This window comes from Crinia signifera, chromosome 9 (assembly GCF_055691185.1).
Source record: "Crinia signifera chromosome 9, ASM5569118v1, whole genome shotgun sequence".
In the NCBI taxonomy this organism is placed as follows: Eukaryota; Metazoa; Chordata; class Amphibia; order Anura; family Myobatrachidae; genus Crinia; species Crinia signifera.
Window position 1 is genome coordinate 131,109,369 of NC_139225.1, and position 14,239 is coordinate 131,123,607.

At 42.5% G+C, this 14,239-nt stretch overlaps 1 protein-coding gene across 4 annotated transcripts in view; it reads right to left on the reverse strand.

The window, feature by feature from the left end:
• LOC146036043 (cytochrome P450 2H2-like) overlaps positions 1-14,239 on the reverse strand; it is a 76,288-nt gene that overhangs the window by 39,386 nt on the left and 22,663 nt on the right. For 3 of the 4 annotated variants that reach the window (XM_083159814.1, XM_083159810.1, XM_083159813.1), the window contains 5 exons: positions 14,030-14,179; positions 10,595-10,755; positions 8,554-8,730; positions 8,279-8,420; positions 2,715-2,902 (listed from right to left, as the gene is read on the reverse strand). The exons of the other annotated variant lie outside the window; for it this stretch is intronic. In XM_083159814.1, coding sequence (XP_083015940.1) covers positions 2,715-2,902; positions 8,279-8,420; positions 8,554-8,730; positions 10,595-10,755; positions 14,030-14,179 — 818 coding nt within the window. The remainder of the gene's footprint in view (positions 1-2,714; positions 2,903-8,278; positions 8,421-8,553; positions 8,731-10,594; positions 10,756-14,029; positions 14,180-14,239) is intronic. 4 annotated transcript variants of the gene reach the window in all.

Below are 14,239 nucleotides of genomic sequence, written 5' to 3' on the forward strand. Positions count from 1 at the left end.
CTTGTATATGTATGTGTGTATATATATATATATATATATATATATATATATGTATGTATATATATATATATAATATATATATATATATATATATATATATATATATAGCCTTGGAGTGATGAGGCGGCACTCACGGTTCAGTACAAAAAAGTGATTTAATATTCACAGATCCGACATGTTTTGGGCCCTCAAGCCCATACTCAGGGATCAGTGAAACAAACACAGTGCAAGACCTAAATGCTTTAACAGGGAGACTTGAAAGTTGTCACCCTATTTCCCTGAGACACGGGTTGCCCTACTCTTAAACGTTGAGAGTGAAGCGAATTACCAATGATGAGTGTAGAGTGAGAGAAGATCTTGAGACCATGAAAGAAAATTTTAGCCAAGAGGGTATAGGAAAGAGGATCTGGAGAAAACTAAAAAGAAGGTCCTTGAGGCACTAAAATCATGCCAGCTTATAAGAGAGGACGGAATTTAGCAGACCTATTAGTCAAAGTAGATGTTACCAACTTATCTAAAAAGGTGGTGCCGGCTCACTTCTTAAGTAGACCTAAGGGATGCTATAGGTGTACGGGCTGCGCCACAGTCAGCCATCCACATACAGGCCACGTATCAAAATCAGACACTCAGTGACATGCTCAACAAAATTTGTGGTATACATTCTGTCTTGCCCATGTGGGTTATATTACGTGGGCAAGACAGAGTGTCAATTTAAAGTGCGTATGACCAACCATTGCTCCGCCATAAGGTATGCACTGAGCGCAGGTGGTAGCGACATGCCACTAAGCTGAGAAAAAAACACAGTATTGCCAGTATAAGGTCCAAAATAATAGATCATATACCAAGCAATATTAGAGGGGGGAACAGAGGAAAACGTTTATTGCAGGCAGAATCCAGATGGATATTTTTGCTAGACACGCTATTCCCAAGAGGGTTGAATGAGCAGCATGGACTGTAACATTTCCTATAACCTTGAGTGCAATATTTGGCAGATGGAAGTTTATATTAAAAACGGTACTTGTTTCCTAGCAACCCCGATTTCCATTGAAGTGCATCGCATCGCATCACATGCAATGCGATGGGTGCATACAATGTTAAATGCACCCCCATTGTCAACGCCACCCCCATTATCAACGCCAACCTGAAGCGTGGTGAGCGCAGCAAGCCCGCGAGGGGCAGCGGTACGCGTCCGACCTTTTCATACCCCCACTATCCACGTCGGCGTGGAGTTGATTTTAGATAGTGTGGTGAGCGCAGCGAGCCACCGAGCCTGAAGCATGGCTTACTTAACATGTATTCCGTGTCCGCTCGCCTTGCTGCGCTCGCCACACTATATAAAATCAACTCCACACCGACGTGGATAGTTGGAGTATGAAAAGGTTGGAGGACGCGTACCGCTGCCCCTCGTGGGCTCACTGCGCTCGCCACGCTTCGGGTGCTTGTACAATTAAAAATCGCATGGCATGGCATTTGCTGGCATACCATGCTATGCGATATTAAATTATACATTCCGGGTCATTTACCCGAATATCGCATTGCTAACCATCGCATACGGTATGCCATCGTATGCCATGGGTGCCATGCTAGGAAACAAGTACCAAAAAACCTGCTAAACAATATCCTTTATTTCTCATTTTCCTTTATCCAAAAAGCTGTTTTTTGCAATATACTGTAGATATGTTTAAATATATACAGAGTCATTTTTCTGGTTATTAATATGTATTTATGTGCTGTAACAGTCTATGTTATATGTATTGTCTTTTATTCACTTGCACTACATACTCACTAATATGGCTATTTTATATCCCTCCTATACAGTATGGCTTACATTAAGCCTCTTAAAAGTTTTTGACACTTTTGTTATTATTTTTTTAGTTTCCATGGAGATTCCCCTAGCCAGGGCATCCCAAGTGAGGCTTGGCTTCCCCGCAGCGTCTGTGGAGCGCAGCAAAGGTTGATGACATCATCAGCAGGAGACAGGACGCTGGAGGACGGCGGGCCCCTCTGAGGGATGTCATTGACAATGCAGCGTGTATGTGGACACGGGAGGAGACATCTGAGCCGGCGAGGGATGCTGCAGGTGAGAGTTATTAAGTAGATGTGTGTGGTGGTGGCATGCTCCCTGTTAGATAATTTAAGTCTTGCACTGTGTTTGTTTCACTGATCCCTGAGGATGGGCGTGAGGGCCCGAAACAGGTCGGATGTGTGAATATTAAATCACTTTTTTTGCACTGAAAATTGTGAGTGTTGCCTCATCAATCCAAGACTATAAAAGGACTACAAGGTCCAGCGAGGAGGGCACCGGGGGTCAGTTAAACTTCATCCACCTGACAGTGCCAGTTATATTAGACAATATATATATATATATATATATATATATATATATATATATATATATATATATATATATATATATATATATATATATATATAAAAGATAGATAGATAGGTTGACCATGTCGGCACTCCCAAACCAATAAATGAACTTCACCTTGGTGCCCTCCTAAATGGAACCTGTATCCACCTTCTATATCATGCTGTAAGGCAGCATTCTCGGGGTTTTACATGTAGAATAATATATTCCCAGCACAGGTACGTTCTGTCCTTTAGGCACAGGGCACCAAGATGTCTGTCTAATTATGGCACTGTGGATTAATAACAGAGATGCCATTTTATAATCCCATCATTTCTTTACATCTCGGAAAAAAAAATACCTTTGGAATATGATATCCCCTGAAGGTTGTGTCTTTGCTGGCTGCATGCAACAGTCCTGAAGGTACAATATCAGCAAACCTCTGCATCTCATGTATAACAGCGTCTGTGTATGGCATCTGACTCCTGTCCTCCACTGATGGGCAGCGATCTCTGCCTATTACATTGTCTATTTCCTGATGGATCTTCTCTGAAATATATATTAAAATGTACGTGCCATTGATAAGACTTTCATTTTGGTGTATTCTTTGTTATTTCTTTTATCATGCATCAGGAACAAAACATATATTAATTAAATAAATAAAAATTCCAAACCATTATTGTCATTAGAATATAGAGAGCAGCTATAAACATTTTGGATTTGTGTCAAACAAAACAATGGGTAAACCTCATGATCCGATGGACCTTGAACATGAATTGTTGTCACTTGCAGCAACTGCTGCATTGGTGAATTGTTTAAGTAAAACAGTTGGTAAAGTGTACACACAGTGGACCAGCAGAGAAAAAAACTGGGGTTGTATGCAAATTATGTTACCATTTACATCATGTGGATGGTAGGATGAGGTTATGGAGATAGCATTATGAACTCATGGATCCTTCTTGCATTGACACTAGTCTTCAGGCTGGAGCTACATTTCATCTTATATGGGCTACTACTTCCCACCCCAAAACAGTTAGTAGACTGCAACCCATAGAAGCCAAATGGGTCTGTACAGTAAAGACAGGATGTCAGCTGTTATTGCAGCCTGTACTAGCAGTCCCGAAAGGGGGGAAGCATCTCCCAATGGGACTGCCTGTACACTGATTGACTGGCAGATATTATTTCCAATAGGAAAAGATTCTGACATTTGCATGACTCAAAATAATACACTACATTATTATACCTAATTAATAAATATTAAATGTTTTCAAGATCCACTGATCTGCCCCCAAGAGTCTGACAAATACAAGTATTATATCAAGAAAGAAAAAATGAAAAAAAAAATCAGCTTTGGTCTAATGCACTCTTCATCCATGGGATCAAATCTCTAATATATTTGGCTACATCTGTCACTCAAAGTGTGTCTGGAGCTATAACGCTGGGTGGAGCCTCTGACTCACATGACTGACTCACATGACAGAGAACCAGCCCAGTGAGCCCACAGACAGTGTCAGACACCCTCTGCCTCTCCATGTTACACAGCAAAGACACAGCTACTCACCAGACACACCAGGTGAGCGCCCCACACCTCCATACCTCCCAACATGACCCTCTCCAGGAGGGACAGAATGCATCCCCACGATTAAATGGCACATGCAAAACACTGACATGGCTATGGTCGACAATGAAAAAGGTTGACAAGATTTATTTTTCACTTTTTCAATGTTTTCATATTCATTCTCATGTGTCAACATGGACAGCAATGAAGTGCCACACTTATGTCAACATTTACATGTGTTGACCTTTCTGTGTTGATTTTTTCTTGTGGCGATTCGCGGCACCCCCCGCGACCCCCCTCCCGCGATTTGCAGCACACCCCCCGCAATTCGCGGCACCCCCGGTGACTTCCATGTTTCGCGGCCCCACCCCGTGACACCCCCCCTCTACCGCGATTCCCCACCCCTGTCATTGCGGCAACCCCGCGACCCACCCTCCCGCGATTCACTGCAACCCCCCGCACCCCCCCATCCCACGATTCGCAGCACCCCCCCCCCCGCGACCCCCCCTCCCGCAATTCACGGCATCCACCCACGACCCCTCCTCCCGTGATTCGCGGACACCCCTCACCTCCTCCCTTCCCCCCACCCCCGCGCGTTATTCACGGCAACCCCATGATTAAATGGCACATGCAAAACACTGGCACGGCTATGGTCGACAATGAAAAAGGTTGACATGAGTTTTTGAAGATTTATTTTTCTTTTTTTTTAATGTTTTCATATTCATTCTCATGTGTCGACATGGACACCGATGAAGTGCCACACTTATGTCAACATTTACATGTGTTGAACTTTCTGTGTTGATTTTTTCTTGTAGCAATTTTTTTCCAGTGACAACTATGAACTATGTGCACGTCAACCTACACATCATCAACCAATTCTTTGTATAATATATAACACCTGTTCTGTTTTACTGTAGGTGTTTTAAGTCAGACCTTTTACTGCTACTATTACTGTTTATGTAAATACATTCTGAATGACAGCAACATCCTACCATCCTTCTACAAGAATATATAACCAACTAGGTGATTCATCGCGCCCCGTGCCCCCCCCCCTCCCGCAATTCACGGACCCCCCCACGCTTTGCGTACCCTGCCCTCTCCCGCGATTCGCCGACACCTGCGCCCCCTCCCTCCCTTGATTCACGGCACCCCCACGCGCCTCCCGAAATTCACGGCACCCCTAAGCCCCTCTTTAGTCCCCCGTATACTCACACACCCCTATCACTACCCAGCTTCCTGCTCTCCTGAACCGTAACTTCCACCACTGGGGAGTCGCTGACACTGTTTTTCCCACATACCCCTATCATGCCTCATAGCCCAGCCTCCTGCTCTCATGCACCCGAACTCCCACCCAGTAGGAGGAGACACTGACTAAGGGCCACCATCCTGTACTCCTGTGCTGCCACGCTGGACCCACACCCACTGGCAGAAGCTGCACAGTATCTCCCACCCTCCTCTTTAGTCCCCCTTATGCCCACACCCCCCTATCACTACCCAGCCTCCTGTTTTCCTGTGTCGTGACCACCGCCAGTGGGGAGCCACTGACTCAGAAACACCCTACTATACTATTGCACACACACACCTAAACAACATGCACACACAGCCCCCCCCCCCACACCCACAAATGTCACTGTACCATCCACACTATCAATGTACATCTTACTCTGTAACCGCTTTTTAATTAAACAAAACAATACACACCCCCTTCCACATCATATGCTCTCTATTTAACACATTTCACCTATAACTCAAGTTGCAATACAGGCCATCTTTCATACAATTCTAACCATCTTTCGTGTGAAGAGTGCCCCCGTAGGGCGCGATGAATCACCTAGTTTAAATTATAATAAAATTAACTTCTTTATTAATGTGGTTATTAAAAACAGTTTATATTGGCAAATACCATTTATAGTTCCCCTACAATTGTAATTGTATTAGGGGTATAGGGAGCAACGTATTAAAAATGTAATACAGGTTTAGTATCCCTTATCCAAATATCCATTATCTAAATTATTCCGAAAACCACACATTCCAGAAACGAAAAAAATTTTTTTTTTGCTAAAAGCACTACTGGGGACATCTGTAACAGCACTACTGAGGACATGATATGTAACTGCCACTACTGGGGACATCTGTAACTGGCACTACTGGGGACATCTGTAACAGCACTACTGAGGATATGATATGTAACTGGCACTACTGGGAACATCTGTAACAGCACTACTGAGGACATGATATGTAACTGCCACTACTGGGGACATCTGTAACTGGCACTACTGGGGACATCTGTAACAGCACTACTGAGGACATGATATGTAACTGCCACTACTGGGGACATCTGTAACTTCCACTACTGGGGACATCTGTAACAGCACTACTGAGGACATGATATGTAACTGGCACTACTGGGGACATCTGTAACTGGCACTTCTGGGGACATCTGTAACAGCACTACTGAGGACATGATATGTAACTGGCACTACTGGGGGCATCTGTAACAGCACTACTGAGGATATGATATGTAACTGGCACTACTGGGGACATCTGTAACTGGCACTTCTGGGGACATCTGTAACAGCACTACTGAGGACATGATATGTAACTGGCACTACTGGGGACATCTGTAACTGGCACTTCTGGGGACATCTGTAACAGCACTACTGAGGACATGATATGTAACTGGCACTACTGGGGACATCTGTAACTGGCACTTCTGGCGACATCTGTAACAGCACTACTGAGGGCATGATATGTAACTGGCACTACTTGGGACATCTGTAACTGGCACTTCTGGGGACATCTGTAACCGCACTACTGAGGACATGATATGTAACTGGCACTACTGGGGACATCTGTAACAGCACTACTGAGGATATGATATGTAACTGGCACTACTGGGGAAATCTGTAAAAGCACTACTGAGGACATAATATGTAACTGGCACTAAATAGGTGAAAGAAAATGATTGCTTGGCATTTAAGTTCAGTATCTAAGAAAGTACAAACTGTGTTTCATGTTTTGAAACCTTGTTTATGCACAAATAAAATGTGTTTGTACAACATAAATGCAAGATACCTCAAGATGCATCATTGAAATATAAAAATATCCTGAAATACGGAATAATCAGTTAACCAAAAATCTTCTGGTCCCGAGCATTTTGGATAAGAGATACACAACCTGTAGTAATAGATGTGTAAATAAAATAATATAAAATAAATTGGTTTGAAGAAGTAGTTTGAAAATTAAAGATTAAAATTGTCTCTGTTTGCCGGACTAATATGTGGTTAGGATAGTTTGAAGAGTTCTTGTGTGTCATGTGGTGCTGTTATTTGGCCACAATTTCCTCCATGCACTGGGTTTCTGTGTGTTTTGTTCACCTGCCTGCAAGTGATAATACAACAGGCACAATTTTCAATATCAGGTATTTGGGTACAAAGTTTCCTGATAAGGGAATCTACAGTGGAGGAAAATGTTTCAATATGTTTCCCTTCAGAATCAGCTTTATTGGCCAGGTATACTTGCGTATACTAGGAATTTGATTTGGATTGCTGTGCAACAGCCGGTTAGGTGACAGTTAAACAGTGACAGTACAGATATACATAATACATACAGGTATACGTTAGATGTACCTTGGGGAATATAGACGCAAGGAACATATATTTGCTGGGCAGCAAAGCGTCTAGGCAGCCATTAGCGTTGCCACTGGTCATTGCAGCAGCCAGGTAGGTAGCAATATAAGCAGGGGACAGTACAGTTATCACACAGGGAACGTATACCTGCCGAGATGCACAGCGCCTAGGCAGCCATCAGCGGCACCACTGGTCGTTGCAGCAGCCAGGTAGGTAGCAATATAAGCCGGGGCAGTACATTTATCACACAGGGAACACATACCCGCTGAGCAGCCCAGCACCTAGGCAGCCATCAGCAGCGCCACTGGTCGCTGCTGCAGCCAGGCAGAGACAGTACATTTATATATTAACTCTCTCCACTGATTCTATCCCTGAGCATAATCCGGTTTGTTGTGGTTTTTAGTATTTAAGACCGTACATGGGTACAGAGTCACTCAATTATTCAGCCATGTACCTATGCACTGTCTTAAATACTAAAAACCACAATAAACTAAAAACCACAATCAGCTCCTCACTGTCATGTGTTTGAAAAAATGGAGCCGATTGGCTAGAGAACCATTTATCATTCATGAGAAGTGAAAAATAATACAGTATGTATTAAATCAGCCCAGTATCCAGAAATTTAGACTGAGAAGCTGATTGGTTAAATCGCTCCACTTTATCTCTTTCCATGCTATGATAAATACCCCCCCTAATGATACACTTTTGTGTGTGTCTGGAACCAAGAAGCAATGTTACCTTGTATCTCAGGGTACTTGAGTAGAATCAGGAATCCATATCTCATTGTCAAGCTTGTAGTCTCTGTACCAGCAAAGAACAGGTCAAATACTGCTGAGTTTAAGTTTTCATCATGAAATTCTGTAGTTGGGTTATTTTTATCCTAGAAAATATAAAAAAATATATTTTTTGTTAGCAGTTCAACTAAGTACTGTATGAAGGTTTCTCATGCTTGGCAGAAGGAGTGTTTCATTATATTCTATCCATTTATATTGCAAAAATCTGTACAAACTGACCTCGTCCATTTTTATGAGGAAGCAGTCTATGTAGTCCCGTGGGCAGTCCTTATCCAGTGTGTTTCGGTGAGTCCTCACAATGTCCTTTATAAAGTCCTCAAGATTTTTGAAAGTTGAGAAAAGTTTCTGGTGAGGGCCAGGGATATATTTCATCAAGTTTGGGAAGATACTAAGTAGCTGAAATAAAAGGTAAAATTAAGAAAAGAAAAATTCTTAAAATGTATATTTTTCTCTGGTCCTATGTTGATTAAGCCTATAACTAAAGGCTCCTCAAAGCTCACTAGTTTCTTAATTATTCATGAATGATTTTCCAACGTCATCATAGTCAACTAGTGCTGTCGGACATTTATCTATGACAGAATTGACCAGAATGAGCTAATTTTGTGACAAGATTCAATATTTTTATTATAGTGATATCTATAATATATATACAGTACTGAGGGATTTGATGCTGCATTATAAAAAAAATCCAAACATAGCGTATATATATATATTCATGACTATAAGATTTTTCAGATGCACTTCTAGTTGGGCATCCTGTCAGAAGGTGGACACTACAATGTCCACAATGTTTTAACAGTCGACAGGCACCAGCTCAATATACTCAAACTGGTGACAGGGTTACATTGTCAACAAAATCGGAACAGACGTCATGTGAAACGTCAACATTCTGAATTAGGGTAAGTCTGTGATTAGTTTGAGAGGAGAGCGGAGGTTATGGTTGGGAACTATGGGGGGTTAGGGATAGTGGAGAACTTACAAGGAAAAAAATAGATAACTAATGATCTATTAGAGGCACTTGTTGAATGGGCTGCTTCTCCCAAGCAGCAGCAATAAGTTGGAGAGTGTCAATCTCCTAATAACAATAAAGAAGAAAAAGAAGAAGAACAGCTTTTTCAAGGTATGTAAACAACAGCGAAACACGTCTGTTGTTAGGTGCAAGCCTGCTATATTGAGATCCACATCACCCATGACCCATCCTTGGATTCATAGTCCATCAGCCAAACATTCACTAATTCACCAATTGCTGTGGAACCTTCAAATTACTCTCCAGGAACGACCTATGGAAAACTGGCATCAAGGAAGACAGGCATATCCAGCCTCCTGACACCATACAGCCCACTGCTGTCTCACCAAAATGAAAGCCACCTTGCCAATCATATACCAAAGGACATTTTCATTGCTCCCAGCACAGAGAGAGACTTTTATCCACCAGCTTTGGGAGAAATTGGCTCTACAAAAATGGAGTTGTGCCCAATGACAAAGTTGTCCATTTGAGAAGAAATTTGCCTCTAAGAGTGAACTAGAATAGGGCCCATGGCCTCCTGAAACCAACAGAACAGTATTCTAGAGGAGGCTGTACCCATTACCTTTTCCTGATACTCTTTTCTGCTACAACCAAGCATCTGACTTTCCTTCCACACACAGCTCCTGTAATTTTTCAAACAAAGCTCATAACACAACAGTTAGGAGCTGATTAGTTGGTACTGTATCCCTCTTATCTGTCTCCAAGGCTTTGTACATAGACCCCTAAATTTGTGAAATATTTTTTTCTTCACATTTTACGCACATAATATTTGGGTTTTAGTTGGAAAAGTGGCTTTGAAAAAATGGTTGAAACATTTTAGTAAATTCCCAATCTTTCTTGACTAGCATAATGATGACATTGTACCCTTTAAGTTTCCATTTTTGAATACAATATTCCCTCATAATTTGTTTCTTTGCACTGAAAAATATACTTCTATTCATTTTAGTTCATTGTGGCACCCTATTAGTCAGGTCATTCAACTTTAGATCGATATTGTTAACCAATAGTTTCTCTTTCCAATTCTCTGGGATATGACATAGATAATGTAATGTATGCAAATTAGAGCTGATAGAAATACAGAAAGTGATTTCTTGTGTATATCTTTTGACGGATTTAAACTTTGATTGATGTAAAACTTTAACTAAATGAAAATACAGATATTTAACTCTTCAATGTACATGCCGAGCACAACGTATGCAAGCAACAGGTTATCAATGGTTTCTTTGCACTTACCTGACCCGCGCCAGTGTTTACTGCTTGGATAACATCTATAATGTATGAAAGTAGAGTAATGAATTTCTTGTCTTCATAGTCATATCTCTCGCCAAATACAACGGAGCAAATAACATTGGAAACAGCCTTTCTCAGCATACATTCTGGGTCAAATGGGGTGCCTGTTATTGTAAAGAAGACACATTTTTTATTTCTCTATATAGAAATGAATAGCATTATATACATTTACTCATTCAGTTAAGTCTTTTACTTCATTTCAGACTAGGAATACAGACAAATAAAAAGAAAAATACTTACGAGTGTAATACTTTTATCTAGAAAAACTGGCCCTCATTCTAGTTCACTCGGTAAGCTGCGTAGCTTGCAGCTTATCGAGTCCCAGAGGGCCTGGCCCACCGCCCACTGACTCACCGCACCCCCCCCCCCCCCCCGCAGCTTCAGCAAACACCCGGCTCCCTGGTGCCCATCCCTGGCACACTCACCCTCCAGCAGCTCCAGCAGTGTCCCGCACACCTCCAGGAGAGGAACAGCATGGTGGCTGAGTCTGTCACCAGGAATAGAAGAATGCACATGTCCGCGCACAGCCCCCCGTTGATTGATGTCCTGCTGCTGTTGAGCTCCTGCGCATCAACAGCAGTGGGACACCAATCAACGGGGGCCGTGCGCGGACATGTAGGAGGCTGGAGGATACTGTACATAGGTGGGTGGGCGGGCAGAATCGCAGGATACTGTACGCAGGTCGGTGGGCAGGCAGCAGCGGGGACTACAATACGCGGCTGCAGTGCTCCGCTCAGCAGCCAGCCGCATCGTCACTGCTGCTGCCGTTCTAAAGTCGGTGCAGCAATCGTGCGGGGGGTGCCATTAGGAGGTGCCTGTGTTAGCCTGGTTATATGAGCAACATTAAAACTTCTTTATACGTTTATTCAACAAATGGTGAGTGCCCTCTTTTTGTTTCTTCTACATATATATATAGAGGTCCAGGATGGATCGGCACTCACTTAGCTCAATCACCTGCTTGCCTTTGTAAGAAGAAATAGACGACAATAGGATCCACCACCCCCAGGTAAGTAGTTCCAGGACTTGAGTAAAAAGATTCTTTATTGTCCCCAACATTTTGGGGATTGATACCCCGTCATCAGGAGGAAGACATACAAACACTTATTGCTCAAGTCTCACCTTATGTAGTGGTTTGCAGCGTCACATCTACCGCCCACACCACAATCACACCAGGAGCCGTCTACACCTGACTGCAGCGCAGCATGATGACTACTGCCGGCCCAGCCAGTCTGGTTGCTGAGCAACCAAAGACGCTTCTCACGGACAACATGTGGGGGGGTGTATGTAAACTAACAGCCGCACCCCATACACTGATTCCATTGAACATAAACATTGTAAATACACAGATCAGATCAATGTTTAACACATAAATATTCAGAATACATAACAAAAAACATACAGACATTATAGCACCCACATAAAAAATACATGAATGAAAAAAACTCACTTACATATGTAGAAACATGTATAAAAAAATACAAAAAAATAGAAACATAGAAACATAGAATTTGACGGCAGATAAGAACCACTTGGCCCATCTAGTCTGCCCCTTTTTTAAACATGTTACCTCAAACCATATTTGATCCTTATTTTTTTTAAGGATATATACACAACAAGCCAGACGCAGAAACATTAATAAGATTAGTACTGTGTACCTAATGGAATTAATACCTCACATAAGACTATTCCAAGCTATTCTTTCATTGAGACCTTTTGGAAGAGTTGTTTCCAACCTACTGTATATATCCATGACGCCTCGATTCTGAGTAATTTCTTATCCCGGTCGCCACCCCGGATACTCTCCGGTATGTGGTTGATTATCTGATACTTCAAAGCACACAGGGGATGGTTGCGAACCTTAAAATGCAAAGCAACTGGTTGATCAATAGGTTTTCCAAGCAAAGCTGCTTTAATGGCAGACCTGTGAAGCGCCATGCCCTCCTTGAATTTCCTGTAGGTCTTTCCAACATAGTAAAGCCCGCATGGGCAAATAATGATGTACACCACGAATTTGGTCTAACAAGGCACAACATGTCTGATCTTATATTGAAATCCACTATGTGGGTGTTTGAAAGACCTCCCGGCAACCATGTATCCGCATGTAACGCAATTGGGCCATCTATAACATCCCAGTTTCCCCCAGTATTACCTGCCTGTGAACCAAACCCGCTAATGTCAGAGTGTACCAGATGGTCACGCAAATTCCTGCCCCGTTTGTAACATGACAGTGGTCTCACTACCCTGAAGTAGGGCAGATCACTGTCACTTGCCACAATAGGCCAGAGAGACTTAGTAGCAATCGGCAATACAGGACTGGATGTGTCGTAAGTCATAACTAATGGGAAGATGGCCTACTGTTTCCTTGAACCAGGCTTCAATAAATCCTCTCTCTTAAGCATTAATGCCTTACTCTTGCCTGCAACAATGTCTTCATAGCATAACCCTTCTCACGGAATTTAGATACTACAAGATCTAATTCATTTGCCAGGTTATTCCAATTACGGCAAATTCTAGCCACACGGACCATTTGCGAATACGGGAGGCCCTTTTTGAGTGGCGGGGGTGGTGACTGCTAGCCAGAAATATAGTATTCCTGTCTGTTTCTTTAGAAAATACCGAAGTCGATATCTGGCCATCGGCCAAGCATACATTAACATCCAGGAATGCTATTGAGGATTTACTCTATTTGTAAGTGAATTTAATCTCTGCCAGTATCAGATAATCGACCACATACCGGAGAGTGTCCGGGGTGTCGACCGGGATAAGAAATTACTCAGACTCGAGGCATCATGGATATATAGGTTGGAAAGAACTTTTCCAAAAAGGTCTCAATGAAAGAATAGCTTGGAATAGTCTTACAGTATGTGAGGTATTAATTTCATTAGGTACATGGTACTAATCCTATTAATGTTTCTGCGTCTGGCTTGTTGTGTATATATTTTTTGGTATTTTTTGTATTTTTTTATACATGTTTCTACACTCACTTAACGTTTCAATTCACAGCGGAAAATTCCGCTGTGAATTGAAACGTTAAGCTACACTGTTGTGTCTGCGTTTTTCTTGATCCGTGAGTGCCGCCCGTAGACCTACTGCTACATACAAGAAAAGTAAGGAGGGCACCTGGAGCCGTATCATTAATAGAGGGTCGAGTGCCGAAAACTTTGGACTGTATATATATATGCCGCCGTAAGGGGGTGCAACCCCCATGGTCCCGCCCGCCCCACATTCCCCCACCTCCCCACTCTTCCCCTAACCCTGCCCATCTCCCCACTCCCCCCCCCCCCCTAATAATGCCACACATGGTATAATAACTATGGATTAAACAGGCTCCATAAATAATTTTGTTTCATGAAAACAAAATATTTTCTCCCTGCTTACCTTTGTTCTCCATTAATGTCTCTGCAAAACACTGTGCCTCCTCCTGGATCCTCTCCTCGATGCTTCTCTTTCCCATTCCAAAATTCCTCATAGTCATGAGAGAGAATCGACGCATTATCTTCCACCTTTCCCCATTGCTCATGATTACCCCTAAAAAATTGAATAAACATGTTTGGTTCCTTCCAATGTAAGTATTTACCAATTGTATTA